The sequence below is a fragment of the Dermacentor variabilis genome, chromosome 3 (genome assembly GCF_050947875.1).
Source record: "Dermacentor variabilis isolate Ectoservices chromosome 3, ASM5094787v1, whole genome shotgun sequence".
Lineage (NCBI taxonomy): Eukaryota > Metazoa > Arthropoda > Arachnida > Ixodida > Ixodidae > Dermacentor > Dermacentor variabilis.
Genome location: NC_134570.1, coordinates 197,634,232 through 197,649,426, shown reverse-complemented (window position 1 = coordinate 197,649,426; position 15,195 = coordinate 197,634,232). Strand labels below are relative to the sequence as shown.

The following is a 15,195-nucleotide window of genomic DNA, read 5'->3' as shown; positions in this document are numbered from 1 at the left end:
TCCGGATCATGAGACGGAAATAATCAGAAGAATAAGAATGGGCTGGGGTGCGTTTGGCAGGCATTCTCAGATCATGAACAGCAGGTTGCCATTATCCCTCAAGAGAAAACTATACAATAGCTGTGTCTTACCAGTACTCACCTACGGGGCAGAAACCTGGAGGCTTACGAAAAGGGTTCTACTCAAATTGCGGGCTACGCAACGAGCTATAGAAAGGAGAATGATAGGTGTAACGTTAAGGGATAAGAAAAGAGCAGATTGGGTGAGGGAACAAACGCGAGGTAATGACATCTTAGTTGAAATCAAGAAAAAGAAATGGGCATGGGCAGGACATGTAATGAGGAGGGAAGATAACCGATGGTCATTAAGGGTTACGGACTGGATTCCAAGGGAAGGGAAGCGTAGCAGGGGGCGGCAGAAAGTTAGTTGGGCGGGTGAGATTAACAAGTTTGCAGGCATGGCACGGCCACAATTAGTACATGACCGGGGTTGTTGGAGAAGTATGGGAGAGGCATTTGCCCTACAGTGGGCGTAACCAGGCTGCTGCTGCTGCTGCTGCTGCTGATGATGATGATGATGATGATGACTTTCATCAGTGATTTTGCTATTGATGCACGCTCCTGGTGTGCCCAATTGTGTAGACAGCGTCTCAAAGGGTTAAGCTCTGTGGAGGAAATACCATCAACACCACAAGAAAGGGAAAGTTTAAGGCACTTAATATACTTGGAAACAAGGTTTTCATTGACTGTTAGCATAGACTGCACCAGACTGAGATGGAAGATTACTTGAAGCATATTTCACACCATATAGCAAACAGAAATGTTCTGCAAAGGCATCAGCAGTGTTCTAAACAACACCACTACTTTCATGAAGAAGACGTACAGAGAAAGCCCACAAAGCTCCGGAAATATTTTAAATTATGTGTCACTCTGGCTTCAACACAATCAATGTGGTCAAAGTGATGATTCTAATAATAATAATAATAATAATAATAATAATAATAATAATAATAATAATAATAATAATAATAATAATAATAATCTTAGTGGTAACTTGGCACGCTAGACTAAAAAGAAGGCTGATACCTGTATGTTAGAGCATCTGATAACCAGCCATCTAGAGCAGGAATTTGCACGATGCAGAAGACACTTCCTTCTCCTCCACGTGCACACACACTTACTCAATAACACAGCACGGCACACACGCACACATTCGACAAGTGCACAACACACAGGAGTGCCAATTCAGTCTGGTTCCAAGGAAGTAGAATCCAAATCGCCAGGGGGGTGGAGAGAAAGCCCTGCATGCCAGATATAATCATGGAGTTGTGGTGTCGGGCCATAGAGGCGCGATGAGGGCTCAGGCTGTGCTGACCACTTGTTCAGATGAACTGAAGAAAGATTAGTGCTGTTCAGAGAGTCGTCAAGCACCCTGCAGTATAGGCTAGTGCAATGTTGCGCTGGTATTGCAGGGTGTGCTAGTTGAGTGGTTTGAGGCAATCTTCGAAGGCTGGCATGAGCTTGTGACAACCGAAAAGACGGGAGTAAAGGGTGCGTATTCTCCGGCGCTGAACAAGCTTAAGTTTGTTAGCGTCGCGAGTTTGGTACGGGAACTATACTGATGAGCAGTACTCAAGTCGTGACAGAATGATAGAAGTGTAGAGTGCTCGGAAAACGTTAGGTCATCAGGGAAGGGAGACACGGGACACAAACGCAAGAATGGGCCGGTACTTACATACAGTGCTGGTGACATATGCGGAAACGTTGAGAGAAGAGCTAAATGTTACATCTAGAATGGGTAGGGCCCGAACAGTCTTTATAGAGGCGCCTCCAAGGAAGAAGGTTGGACGTGCAGAAGTTTCATTGTGGCTGATACGCATGGCAGCACTTTTTACGGTGCTACTACAAAGTTTGATATTGTAGGCCCCGTCATTCACTTTTATGGAATGTATTTATTGCAAACACATATGCTGTGCATCGGTATATTGTTGTTGTGGAAGTGTTAACTTGTTAATCGAACACATTCTGTGCAGATGCATTAGTCACTTGGTTTGGAGTAGATCTTTGCTCTGACTACAATATATAGTATCGCAGCAAGAAACATTTTAGTAGAAGCTGAAGGGATTCCAGCAGTTTAAGCATACCGACTGCACAAAACACTGATAGCACCTTTTCGCCTTCCGCACAATGCACTCAAACCATCTACATTTTCCATAAGCAAAAAGTGAGATAAAAAATCAATTACAGTTTCATTGACTCAGTACTTGCTGCTTGTGAAGCGGGCATCGAAGCAATCGTGGTATACGCTGCTACATGCATAGGTCTTGCGTGATGCAGGTCCTGCTATGCACTGCACACAGGGCACACGTTGCAAACAGATAATTTCTTTTTGCAGTGCTCAACTATAAGGACACACTGACTCAAACATGACTGCGTTGTCACGTATGCTTCAGTGCGTCAGTGTTCTTGATTGCTACACGAGCGAATTATCCCCAACTAGCCCAAAAGACGGACGCACTTGAAAGAAGTGAGTGAATGAGAACAGGGAACTTGTACTGAACTGGATTCACATGCCGAATAGAAGAGCGCAGTGTCAGCTGAAACAGGCGGCACGGCTGATTATGTAAGTACTTCCAATAGTTCGGCTACTAGTGTATTTCGCTTTCGGGAGTTATCTTTACCACTGGAAACAGCGCAGAGCTTGCCCGTGAAACTTGAGTCAACCGACACCACCCGAAGCACGCCGCGGTTGACCAACCCAACTTCCACACGGTTCATTCACCACATCACAGGTCACACGAAGTCAAGGGTGCCATATTTTAAATCACTGCAGCACCAAACGGACCTGAAAATTCACTTCCTTCGACAAAGTTTCTTAGCTGGCCTCCGTTCACTCGCCAGTTACAAACTCGATGGAACCGCTAGGCCTACGCGTAACGTAAACAACATCGGCGATAGGCGACTGTTGATTATCCAGAACTCGGAACTCGTAAACCTGTTTCCATTCGTTTTGAGCACAACAAAATACACACACAACAAGCGCAGACGTTGCGGTAATCGTGATTCGGTTGGTTGTTTTAGCAGACGATCGCACTGAGCCCGGCGGAACCCAGTGGGCAGGTTGGATTAGTCGGCGTCGTTCGAAGTCGCTTCGGATCCACGTCGCACTGCCACAACCCACGGTCGTCGGTCGTGTTGTCGTCGGCGTACTATTACAACACTGTCTTTCAGGAACACTGTCACGCGCGTCGTACGCCCAAGGAACTCGGACGATCGTTAGTGCCGGTGCCTTCGTACGGGCGGCCATCATAGGCCTAGCAGCCGGAGGCTCCGCAGCCTCCGATTGGTTGACGTCTTCGACTCGTCGCAGCCTCTCATTGGTGCACGCCGGCGCAGCTTCACCGTGCGTCGGCAAACTTCTAGCATGGGCAGTAGACATAATCGCGGCGCGACTTTCCGCTTCGCCGCGTTTCCGACCGACGCTTTGACGCATTTGACCCTTCGGCGCGCGCCGAAGCTTTCCGGCGCGTGCCAGTGGTTGGGGCATTAGGTGCCCGCTCTTGCGTCGAGCGTCGGCGTAACGGAGCAAACGAGCGCCGCAAAGAATGAAACCTAGCACAGAGGTAGTTCAATGAAAGGCGATAGCGCAGGACGAGCGTGCAGTGGAACCACGGAGGAAGGAAACTAAGGAGAGGGCCTACGTCACTCTTTGTGAAGCTAAAGTGAAGCCGGAAGTTGGCGTTGCTCATGGCGTTGCTCCGCCTATCGGGCCAGCTCTCCTCTCTTGTTTACATTTCTCGCGACACCACGCCGCGCTGCGCGCAACCGTGCTGCTCGGACTCGCACGCTCCGCAGCAATACTAAGCAATCGTTAGCACGTTAGCATGATTCCGCGAAAGAGGGCAAAATTTCCCGCGGATATTCCTTCGTCCGTAGCCATTGCAGTGGCGCGGTACATTGCGTACAGCGTTGCATGCGCGTTCATTTCACGAACTTTAGTTCCTCCTGTCCCACCTGGCCACAGCAACATCCGGTAGAGCATGGTCCAGATAACGCAGCGCAAGAAAACACGGAGACCAACGCAAACCTGCCCGCACGGCGCCTTTGCAACGGTACGAAACCTACGGAGAACACGTGTGAGCGCACAGAACAATAACAAAGCCGCCATTGTGGCCCGAAAGGCGTGGCCGCTACAGCAAATAAATAAAAAAAAACAGCAAAAAAGACGAGAACCTACAACGTCATTTCCTCCACACTCTTCTCCTAGCGCGTGGAGGGGGTAGGGCCTCTCCTCAGTTTCCTTCCTCCATGAGTGGAACCATGAGGCGGATAGCAGAGGAGGAGCAGAGAGAAGACGGCTTCCGCATGCGCAGATGTGCCGGTGGCGTAGGCATCCACAGCCGCGTGGGCGATTTCAGCTGCGATTCCAGGGGGAAGCGTTAAGCTCGTCCTCGGCGTCAGCTGCTCAGGTCAGTCCGCTGAACTAGCGTGTGTGACGGTGACCACTGCTCCCGCAAGGGGCGATGGTTATCGGCTATGAGTAAGGCTCGATCTCGATGTGACGCTCCCTTGGGTGTTGTCGCTGTTTACACTGGTGGCACGACATTCCGGCGATGAATCGCGGCGCTCGTCGTTGCTGCAACGAAAGTGGGAGAAAAAAAGCGTTGTGCTGGGCAATACGGGCTGTGCGGTGTCGATGGCTACGATATGACGCCAGTGTAACGCGCGTCGTATCTATGGAAACAAAGCGCTGCATGAGCGGAGGTCTCTCTGCGGCGGCTGCTGTGACTCGCACCCACGCGTCACCCACGCGCCGCCTCTCACGATATCCCGATCAGTAAGCTTACTGGTCTTAAAGTTCATAACGCGTTTTTGTTACTGTAGTGTATTTTCCATGTTTCCACTGTGAACAGGAACACTGCGTTTCTGGGAACCTTTCTGTGCCCTAATGAAGTCATGCACCATGTTTTTCAAATGTGTAAACTGCATCTTCGATTGAAGCACTTCATCATAAATCTTAACTTGACCATTTTGCCTGTCTTCGTATAGAGTTCTTTCTGTGTGGAACCAGGTTTTGTTTCCAAATCACAGCAGAAAATCAAACTCGAAGAAAGCACTTCTGTGCTATATTCCGACAATGCTGAGAGCATGGCAGGATGATTGTACGACGAAAATCACTACGAAACGAACTCGCGTTGGAACTAACCTGGAGAGGGCAAGCACACGTGAGTCGCATGGTGGCGCTGTGCTCGCCATGCTCACGGAAGTCGAAGATCTGCGGCGATCCCTCCATGGCGGTGTCTCTCGATGAAATGGCCCCGCGCTGCACATTGGTAGCTGCCCATAGGTGGCCCCTTGCGCTGCGCATAGTTGGTTGCGCAGTCGTGGTTGGCATATCGTTCAAAGATAATGGCTCCAGATGATCACGGATAGGCATTTTGAAAACCCGCTGGTGCTCAGCGCAGAGACATAGTTTGCGGATTTGCACGTGGCCGGCAGTTGGTAACGGCGAAGCCGAGAATTCCCTGCTCAAGGCAAAACGAGGACGCGAGTGCCATGGCCGCGTGCGATCCGCCATTCCCACCACATCGGTCTGTGGGAACGTGCCGCACGAGACAGATTGTCCGCGCCAGCCAATATATTGCGAAATAAAAACATGTATAGAGCTGCACTCAAATATTGCATTAGGGAGTATATATATATATATATATATATATATATATATATATATATATATATATATATATATATATATATATATATATATATATATATATATATATATATATATATGTATATATATATATATATATATATATACTCACACAATGGCCAGGGAAGTTTTTGACGTTACACAGAAATTATTGATATGCGTATTGAGTTTTTCAATCGAGGGACGGCTCTGTGCTCAATTCGATTGAGTGGAGGATCATTTCAGCGTATGGGTGTGCCTCGTCTAAATGAGCCGGGGTGGCCGGGGTCCATGCGCTACATTCTACAGCAAAGCTGTTTATGGCTGGGCTTCTGCGTATTTCTCGTGTGCGTGTGCAAAAACCGGGGCCGATGTCAAACATAGAGCAAAAAGGGTCAAAGGGCATTCTGACATACCCCTGTGGACTCCCGATAGTGGGCTTCGTGGAGCAGTAACACATCCTTGAACTACTCTTGTCACATGTAGAACCCAAAGAGATCCCGGGCACAATAGTAAGAACAGATTTTATTCGAATGTTTATAACAGAAGTAACAGGGAGAAAAGGTTTAAAAATGCCAAGAAAAGAAGGTCAATCAAAAAGGAGTAGACTTTGAAGTACATAAAACCCTTAGTGGCTATGGTGTTAGGCTGCTGAGCATGAGGTCGCGGGATTGAATTGCGGCCACTGCGGCCGCATTTCGATGGGGGCGAAATGCGAAAACACCTGTGTACTTAGATTTAGGCGCACGTCAAATAACCCCAGGTGGTCGAAATTTGCGAAGTCCTCCACTGATGTGGTTTTGGCGCGTAAAACCCCATAATTGAATTTTCTTTAAGGTACATACAACCAGGTTGAGGCGCCGACATTAGGTCACTAACGGTGAGCGACGTGGCGCTGGTAGATCTCCCGCGATGCGGCGATCATGTCGCTGACGGCCAGCCGCTTGAAAAGCTTGCGGTAAAACCATGAGCAGATCCGCCGTATTACGAGGTCGTTGGCTGAGTCCGAAAAGCCCAAGGCTCCAACCATAACTGCGTGCACTGTCGCGCGCTGATATTGCCGTGCCAGAAAGTGCCGTGCATGCTCGTACTTGGTGACCTTGCCGCGGCGTGCGTCGGTGGACGCCTGCGGGAGGTTGTCGAAAGAACAGGAGACATCCAAGATGACCGCCTCCACACCACGTCAGGGCGAAGATTGGTATCTCTGATTGGCCGTTTGTTGTATATGATGTTGAACCGATCCCAGCACGCTGTACGGAGACGCAACACGATGTTGTTGTGTCGCGCCGTGTACAGCGCACTCTTCGCCACGCAATGATGCAGCACATGGCATAAGCGAACGCCCGGCATCGCTGATCGGGTTCGGCCGTTATCCAATATGCAGGCCCCGTTGAGGCAAAAGAGGCTCTTGTCGGGTCTTAGCACAAAAGGCCGACCCGCGGCGGCCGTGTCTATGTTCGCACCGCCCTCTCTTTGTCGGCGTTCCATGTGCTTGCGTATCTAGTTTCCTTCCGCTATCCCGTGGATGTGGTCCCGTCGAAACATCACGTCTGTCTAGTTTCCTTCGGCTACTGGGGACGACCGTCCTGTGGTCCACGCGAATGACAATAAATGTGTGTGCGTACCTTTCGTCACAATGACCACCGATCAACACAATAAATGAGCTCGTACCTTTGTTCAAAATTCTGTGCCACCTGTGTAGTGCGCCAAAAAGCTTCGCTGGTCATGCACCTTGACATGGCTTATGATTTTTATGTTACATCCAAAGTCTTCTTTTCAAATTGCAAATGAGGTGGTTTGTGGATACAATTACAATTATTACGAGTCATGAGCGCCAAAATAGTATTGCCTCACGAGGAGATGTGCATGTTTCGGGCTACGGTGCACGAAACAGTTTCAAGCCAGCAACGATGTGAACAGACTAGTAAAACTGGTGGCAAGAAGCGAAAGTCAACATAGGAAAGAGGAAGCAGTCGAAGCTGTAGTTCTTTGAAGCAAATTGGTCGTTGGCGGCAGAGAAAATTTTCTTCAGGGCAAACTGCACTCAAACGTGTTACTGCTACTGCACGGATTATTGCGGTAGCTACCAATGTCACTGCTTTGGGGCCTGTTTTATTGCGATAACAATTACAGGGACATTCCAGCCGCATTTTTGTCGCCACTGTGATGTTCCGTATAAAATACAAGTGCGATCACACCGTCGCCGCGCGTCGTATGCTGTAGCGCGAGTGAAAACATGCGATCTAAGCCGACGATCGCGGCTCGATCTGGCGCGTGCAAAGAACAAACGGAGAACAAACGAGCCGTGTTCCATTGCGCGAAAGTCCATGGGGCATGGGAGGCAAGGAGGCAGGGGGGGGGTGGCATCGTTCTTCGGCAGCAGTGGCGTATTTCGCGACCGGGCGCAAGGGGCACTGACTTTCGCGGCTCAAGCTCGCGCGCGATCGGGATGAAAGCGGGGAGGCAGCGCGGAAGTGCTGAGGGGTGGGAGGTGGGTTGACTTGTACTCTGCCAATAAGTACGTACTTTGCACGGCCGCGGGCGGTCGCACGCGCCGCATCTTGAAAAGGCTCTGCAGCCGGCTAATAGGCAGTTTTAGGTGGGCGTCCGCAAACACCCATGTTCGCAGCGGGCGAGGGCGTGCGTACGTAGCGAAGCGCGTGCGCGCGCATGAAACGGCAATAGTTGGCCGGTCTCAAAATTTGAGGATTCCTGACTAGCATCCGCAGGAGCCGGTAGTGTGCTACTGAGCGCCGTAATATCCCAGCTTGTAAAACTGTGCAGCCAATGGACAGTTTTACCTGGGCGTCTGCAGCAGCTCTGCGACAGCGCATGCGTGCGCAGTACGCTTGAGCACTCACGGTCTGTTGCGTGCGCCGAAAGCTTTTCAAAAGCTGCGCAGCGTGCACTGCGGGCTCAACGGGCTTTGCAGCACGTTTTAGTCTGTTTTCGCCTGTCTTCGAGAGCGCATTCTTCTGTATGGCCCTTGCTCCAGCTTAAGGTTTGACTTTGGTGCGGCTGATCTTGGCTACACAGCTTCAAAACTGGCATATAGCGGCGCTGAGTAGCACACTACAGGCTTCTGCGTATGCGTCATGAATACGCTTCTATTACCGTTTCGTGCGCGCGCGCTTCGCTACGTACGTAGGACCTCGTGTGCTATATGTGCGTGGGCGGGTGCAAACGCCCAACTAAAGCTGTCCATTATCAGCAGCCACGAAGTCAAACCACTAGACGGACTAGTACCTTCGGCATAAGCCGTATCGAAAAATGCCCCCTCGTAGACATGCGAGAGCTTCCCGAATAGCCCACAGGGCCCGCTACGCAGCGTTTGAAAAGCTGCGGGCGCATGCAAAAGACAGTGCGGCGGCAGTGCTGCCACACTGTGCGTAGTGACCTGCGGCAGTGCAGTAGCTCGGCCGCAGGGCCCTACGTGAGTGTCCGGTCTTTACCTCTATGTTCCTCTACGGTGCACGCTCAAAACTTCGGACGCCATTGTCTAGGGTTTGCGCCATATCCGTTATCCTCCATGTGCCAATGTTGTCTGTTTTGGTGTTATTTGAAGGCTGCTATATAAAACATTAGGCAATTACAATCTGTGTAGCTTTGGCAAAATATAGCTTCAATAGGGCGGTAAACTGCTTAGTAATAAATTTTGTCAAATGGATATTTCGTTGCAGCTATCCGTGCTATCAGGAATACCAGGGGAGGGCTAAAATATGGCCCAGCCGTGTACTTGGGTCTCTTTCATAGCGAAACCGGCTTTGAGACTTAAACTACCAACATGACCGAATGCGGGTTCTCACATGTCAGCAGGAACAAATGGAAGCGGTACTCTTCCCTTAGTTCAAGGTTCCGTGCAGCGTCAGTTTCAGTATCAGTCTCCTCGTATTGAAAGCGAAGCCAACATACGCTGCATCTAATACAGACTTGACTAATGCGCGAACTATGATATTGCAAGCGGAGCACAATAAGCTCGGTTTGTTCACCGCGATAAATTTGAAACAGTCGATGCTTTTCATAAAATGATTGTTCTTGTTTTTTGTATCATTGGCTTGAACGAAACTTGCCATCAACGGGACACTTTCTTCTTTCCTTTCGAGTTCCATTCAAGTGGATTGTACTGTATTTCTGAGCAAGCAATATAACATTACGATTCCTTTTGATTCTCCGATGCGATGGTCGAACGCTCTAGGTAGCAGTGTGAACGGTGTTCTATAATAGTTTGCAGTATGGATGTCAGGGTCTGAGGATGAGTGTGCAGGAAAACTAACGTACTTTTGAGCATTGGCCCGTTTATAGGTCGAATACCTCAAGCTATCTATACTAAACGTGAACTGAGCAGTGATTATTTCTGGCATCGTGGTGATGCCGCAATGCGCTGTGTGCGAATACTGACCGCTTTTCTTTCCACCCGAGCCAGAATGATCCCGTACCAGTGCTTGTCGACGGACCACAACGTGGGCCTGATCGAGGTGGTGCGCCGGTCAAACACAATTGCCAACATCCAAAAGATGCACAACTCCAGTGCCACGTCGGCCTTCAAGAAAGATTCGCTCCTGGCATGGATCAAGGACCACAACAAGACATCTGAGAGGTACGCGTAAATGCCTCGCTAAACGGCAGCTTAGTGCTCCGAGGCAGCTGCACGAACAGAGATCCCTTCGTGGTGCGTATGGGCCGAGCTCGCCATAACTTCTGCACCTTACCGTGCATCAAAATGAGAGGCACTACTCCTAGCAAGTGGGAAGGTCGAACGCCTTCATAAATGTTCACCGGTGGCACAGCGTCTGTTCGGCGTCTACTCGCTTACCTATTGACGACCGAGAAAAGACTGGGAATGTTGAGTGCATGTCAGTTTAGAATTTATGTATGTTTCACGCTCTCAAAAGGAATCACGCGCCGTATATGATGTCGTATATAGCTAACAAAACTTCTTGCTACCTTCGACACCATGATAAGGCGGTGTCGGAAATCAATTCAGAATAAAGTTGACTGTTACGCAGTTTGAAAGACTTTTACAGATGTTTCCAGAAATTGCTTGTGAGAATCTGTTTATCAGAACGAGTTGCGGGTTCGTCTCTCTGTTCTGTCTCAACTGCTTCTAAATATTGTTGGTAAAGGCGGGCGCGTTCAAGAAACCAGCGTCTGCATGTGGGAAGGCAAGCTGACGTTTCTCTGTTTCTGTTTTCTCTTCTACGTGCTTGTTCCTCCCTCTTTCTTGCTCAAAGCGAACGCTAAGCGAACACAGTATTAACAATTGGGAAAAACATTTACTTGCCTGTTGAGCAGTGCGAATATTTACAGTCTCAAGAAAGCAGTGGAGAACTTCACCTTGTCGTGCGCGGGCTACTGCGTGGCTACCTATGTTCTCGGCGTAGCAGATCGACATAGTGACAACATTATGGTCAAGTCCAACGGAGAGGTGAGCCTGCCGACACGTGTGCATTTGCGAGCTGTCTGTACATGTATTGGTCCGTTCTCTGGGATCTGTTCAACAAGAATCTGTAATTATACAAACAAAAAGATCATGTGCAGGGACTATCCCACACATTATTAAGAACGCTATTGCGCATTGCTTGACATATAACATTGCAGAACTCCATCGATCATGTATGCTGAATTCAGCGGTCCTATTCAGATTACAGAAGCTTAGCAGCATGCCACCTACTTTGCACTTGAGGAGGCGACCGCATGTGAACACGAATGGCTTCCCTTTGGATCATGGAATGAGTAATCCCTCTTTTGAGCATGACACGGCAGGCATCGTAACTTCCGACCACCCAGTAGTTGTGTGTTCCACTTATTGCTCGGACACTAACACACCCATGTTATGACTAGGGTCGCGTGACCATGCTAAGGCAGATGCATCGCCCAAACTTGTTTTATTTTCCAGAGGAAGAATTAGACATCACTTGAGAAAAACAGAACGTAGCATGAAACGAGGTGGGACGTGTTATTACCCACAGAGTGCGAAACTATGGCGCTGGGGCATCGGCACGCATAATGCGGATACGCGTCGTAATATTGTCACGTGGTGGTGGCGTTAAGAACACAGTAGCAATACTGTGAAAGACAAAACTAGATTTTATTGGGCGAACCTGTGCCCACAAAACAGGCTGCACTTATAGCACAACGAAAGCGGCGAACAGAGTCGGCGATCGTCGGAAATCTGATCAGCGGGTCAAGCGCGTCGGCTTTTATAGAGCAGTCGTCGAATGTTCTAGACTAATCGTTTGGACCCGCGTGCCTTCCACAAAGTTCTACACCATTCGCGTTACGCGATGAAATCAGATAACACAAGGTTCGGCGACAACAGACAGCCGGGTAGAGGCATTGATAACTTTCCAGAAACGTCGGATACATGCAGGCGCGTCCGTCGCTGTGCGATTACAGTTGTTAAGCGGCGAAACGTGGTCGCCCGAGAAAGATAAGCACACGTGTCAATATAAACAGCTATACCGTCTATTTTTGTAGCACCGTTACCGTTCTTTTTTAATGTTACACAGCGCTTACTTATAGAAAGACAAGCCGGACATGTGTTCAAGTAAGCGCTACTTATTAGCAGACAAACTGGTAGCACGCCGCCACTTCGAGCAGCACGAAATGTAGATAAAACAACCACGAAGAAGACATCCGTCCCAATTCCCACTTGGTTGGAAAATGGGACGGATGCCAGAACATAGGAGTTCTGAACTTCAACGGAAGTTATATTTAAAGGTTTCACGGTGACAATTTGCGTTCTGTCCCAATCTAAACAACAACAACGTAACCTTCTCATATTTCCTCGTAATGAGGATGCCTAATTTACCGTGAACTGAACAATCCACCGTGATCGATCTTGAAGCGAAGATTCACTGATGTAGCTAACGATAGTCTGCCGCCGCATCCTGTAAATATAGCGCAAGCGAATGAATTGATTTGGTGTGCGCGTCAGCGGGGATACAGAATTATCGAGTTCAACAAGACTTACGTGGTTTCTTGCAGCTGTTTCATATAGACTACGGTCACATCTTGGGCAAGTTCAAGGAGAAATTCGGCATCAAGCGGGAACGGGTGCCGTTTGTGCTCACGCACGACTTCGTGCACGTCATCACGCATGGACGCCGAAACAGCACTGCGTTTAGCAGGTACGTCGCGCGAGTTCGCTCTGTGTGACGTCTCAAGCATGCGCCACGTGCAGTGGTCATTTGTGGTGCTGTGCGGTACTTGTGAAATCTGTTGTAGTCGGCTTAGATAATTTCCGGACGGCTTCGGCGACTCTGCCCTCCATTTTCCTCCGTAGGAAATAATAAGTTAATTAATGTCTTTCAATAAAACTTGTACTCTCTAATGCAGCAGCGCGTCGTGAACCTGTGCAAACAGTCCCACTGAATAATTAGCTAGGATCCTTGTAGCACCACAAAGAGGTACTGCCATCAATTTTCATATCAGAGCCGGTCCTCCTCACTTTTTCTACAAACCCGTGCACCTATTCCCGCCCAGTGGTCTAAAAAAAAATCTTGAGGGCATAGTGAAGTTGCCACCTGCATCGCCTGGTATACAACATCGCCGGTAACCGCCATCATTCTCTTGCCTTCTTTTGCTAAGCTCCTTTCCTCTCTGCGCTTAGGCTCCACGTGCGTAATCTGGAACGCAAATACATCGGCATATCTTTCCAACACATTGTTCTGTCAAATATTCTTCGCAACCAATAGACATGACGCAGTGGCTCAGTGGCTATGACTTCCTGCTTCCGACTATTAGATGTCTGGTTCAATTTTTCTGCCGCCGCGGCAACACTCCAGTCAAGGCGCAACGCCAAAAATTTAAAGGCTTTCCACTATGGGAAGGTGGAAGACCAGCGAAGCTGCATTGCTGAATAGCTTATATTAAGTTCTACATCGTGGTTATGTTATTGCTTGAATAAAGGCACAAACACATACCTTCCTTGTATGTTTCCTCTTTTCATTTCTTTCTCATATTTTACTTTTACTTTTCCTTATTCCTTCCTTACTGTATTTTATTTATATATTTATTTTTATTGTTTCACTTCTATATCTTTATTTTATACATATACCCAGGCGTTTCGACAGGCATATTCATAGACTAGCGTTTGGGGATGAGCGTTCATCGCTCTAGCGCATTGCTTTTGTCGACAGCATAACTTCGTTGTTTGTTTCGCCTTTCTTTCTTTAATTTCCCGAACGTTTTTGTTAATGTTGTTCTTATTAATTTATGTTTTCTGCTTTATACATATACACCGGCGTTTCGACACGTGGGTCCTAGGTGTGACAAGGGTAGTTAAATGGCGCGTTACAGGTCCCTCAGCCCACAGGAGTATGTGCCAGTGAACTTGGACCCTTTCTGTAGTACCACCAGGATCGGCCCGCATGATGATTTGTTTTTGTCAGCATTTAGGCGGGGGGGGGGGGGATGGGGGGCACATATTTTTTTCGAAGTCCTAGCCATAGACAGCTTTGCTCCAAAACGTTTTGTGCCGTGCTTACGGTGCACATTAAACAACTGGTGGTCAAAATAACCCGGAGGCCTCGACCACGGCATCCCTCGAAACCCGCTCTGCCGTTTTGGACGTTAAACCCCATGGCTTTCTGGCATAGTGCATTCGTTAGAGTGCATGATCTACTACTTACGTTCTGTAGTGCACAACTAATAGTGATGACATGTAGTGACATTGCGTTTAAATTGAGATGGCGAGAAGTAGACAACTCGCCTATGCGACTTCATGAAGTCATCAAATCGCAATGTAGCACTCCCATTATGTCTGGTTATCTGCAAAGTTATCTAAACCTGTGGTGATCTTACTCCCAACTCTTCCCTGCTTTTATTCACGAATGATTTAAACGTCGCGCTCGTCGCAAGCTTTGAGTGATCACCGCTACCCTAAGCTTTGAATTTCGGTGCTGATGGAAGAGGGACGCTCCCTGTGGGGCTCGCTTGGCGATTATCTTGGCATTTCATCACAATGCCACAGACAAAGGTCTGTTTCTCAAACAGACAAAGGTCTCACCATGTTGCGGACACGTTCTGTTGTAGTTTTCTCGCCCTCCTGCAGCCAGGCAGCGCTTTTAAAAAAAGAAAGCATTAAAATATTGTAAAAATATATTTACACAATGCCGTTTGTGTCATCGCAAATGTTTTTTTCGTGGCCACTTGCTTGCGATAGTTACGCAGTTTTTTTTCGTTCTTGGCATCCAATTTATCGTTCCAGTTTCACTTTCATTTTTTATGACACGGGGCTGCCTACTCTTTCAATTACTTTGTACTTGGTTGCCAGTTGTATTGACCTCTCCCTCTGTTTCGTGTCCACGCATCTGAGGTGCGGATGTTCGTGCGCTATAAGAATTTTTGGTCATCTGCATTTCTGAGCCTCTCGTAAAAGCTAGTTTCTATATAGGTTTTTCAATCTTTTAGAGATACACAACCGTGTCACCCTGCACTGCTTTGCTTGGGGTTTTTTTGGAGGCACCTAACGCCAATGGTCCCAGCGCCCTGTGGTGGAGC

At 48.4% G+C, this 15,195-nt stretch overlaps 1 protein-coding gene across 4 annotated transcripts in view; it reads left to right on the top strand.

Annotated features, from left to right (window-relative positions):
- Positions 1-15,195, top strand: part of Pi3K92E (phosphatidylinositol 3-kinase 92E) — a 160,721-nt gene that overhangs the window by 143,614 nt on the left and 1,912 nt on the right. For all 4 annotated transcript variants that reach the window (XM_075686775.1, XM_075686774.1, XM_075686776.1 and 1 more), the window contains 3 exons: positions 10,115-10,288; positions 10,999-11,116; positions 12,679-12,821. In XM_075686775.1, the coding sequence (XP_075542890.1) occupies positions 10,115-10,288; positions 10,999-11,116; positions 12,679-12,821 (435 nt within the window). The remainder of the gene's footprint in view (positions 1-10,114; positions 10,289-10,998; positions 11,117-12,678; positions 12,822-15,195) is intronic.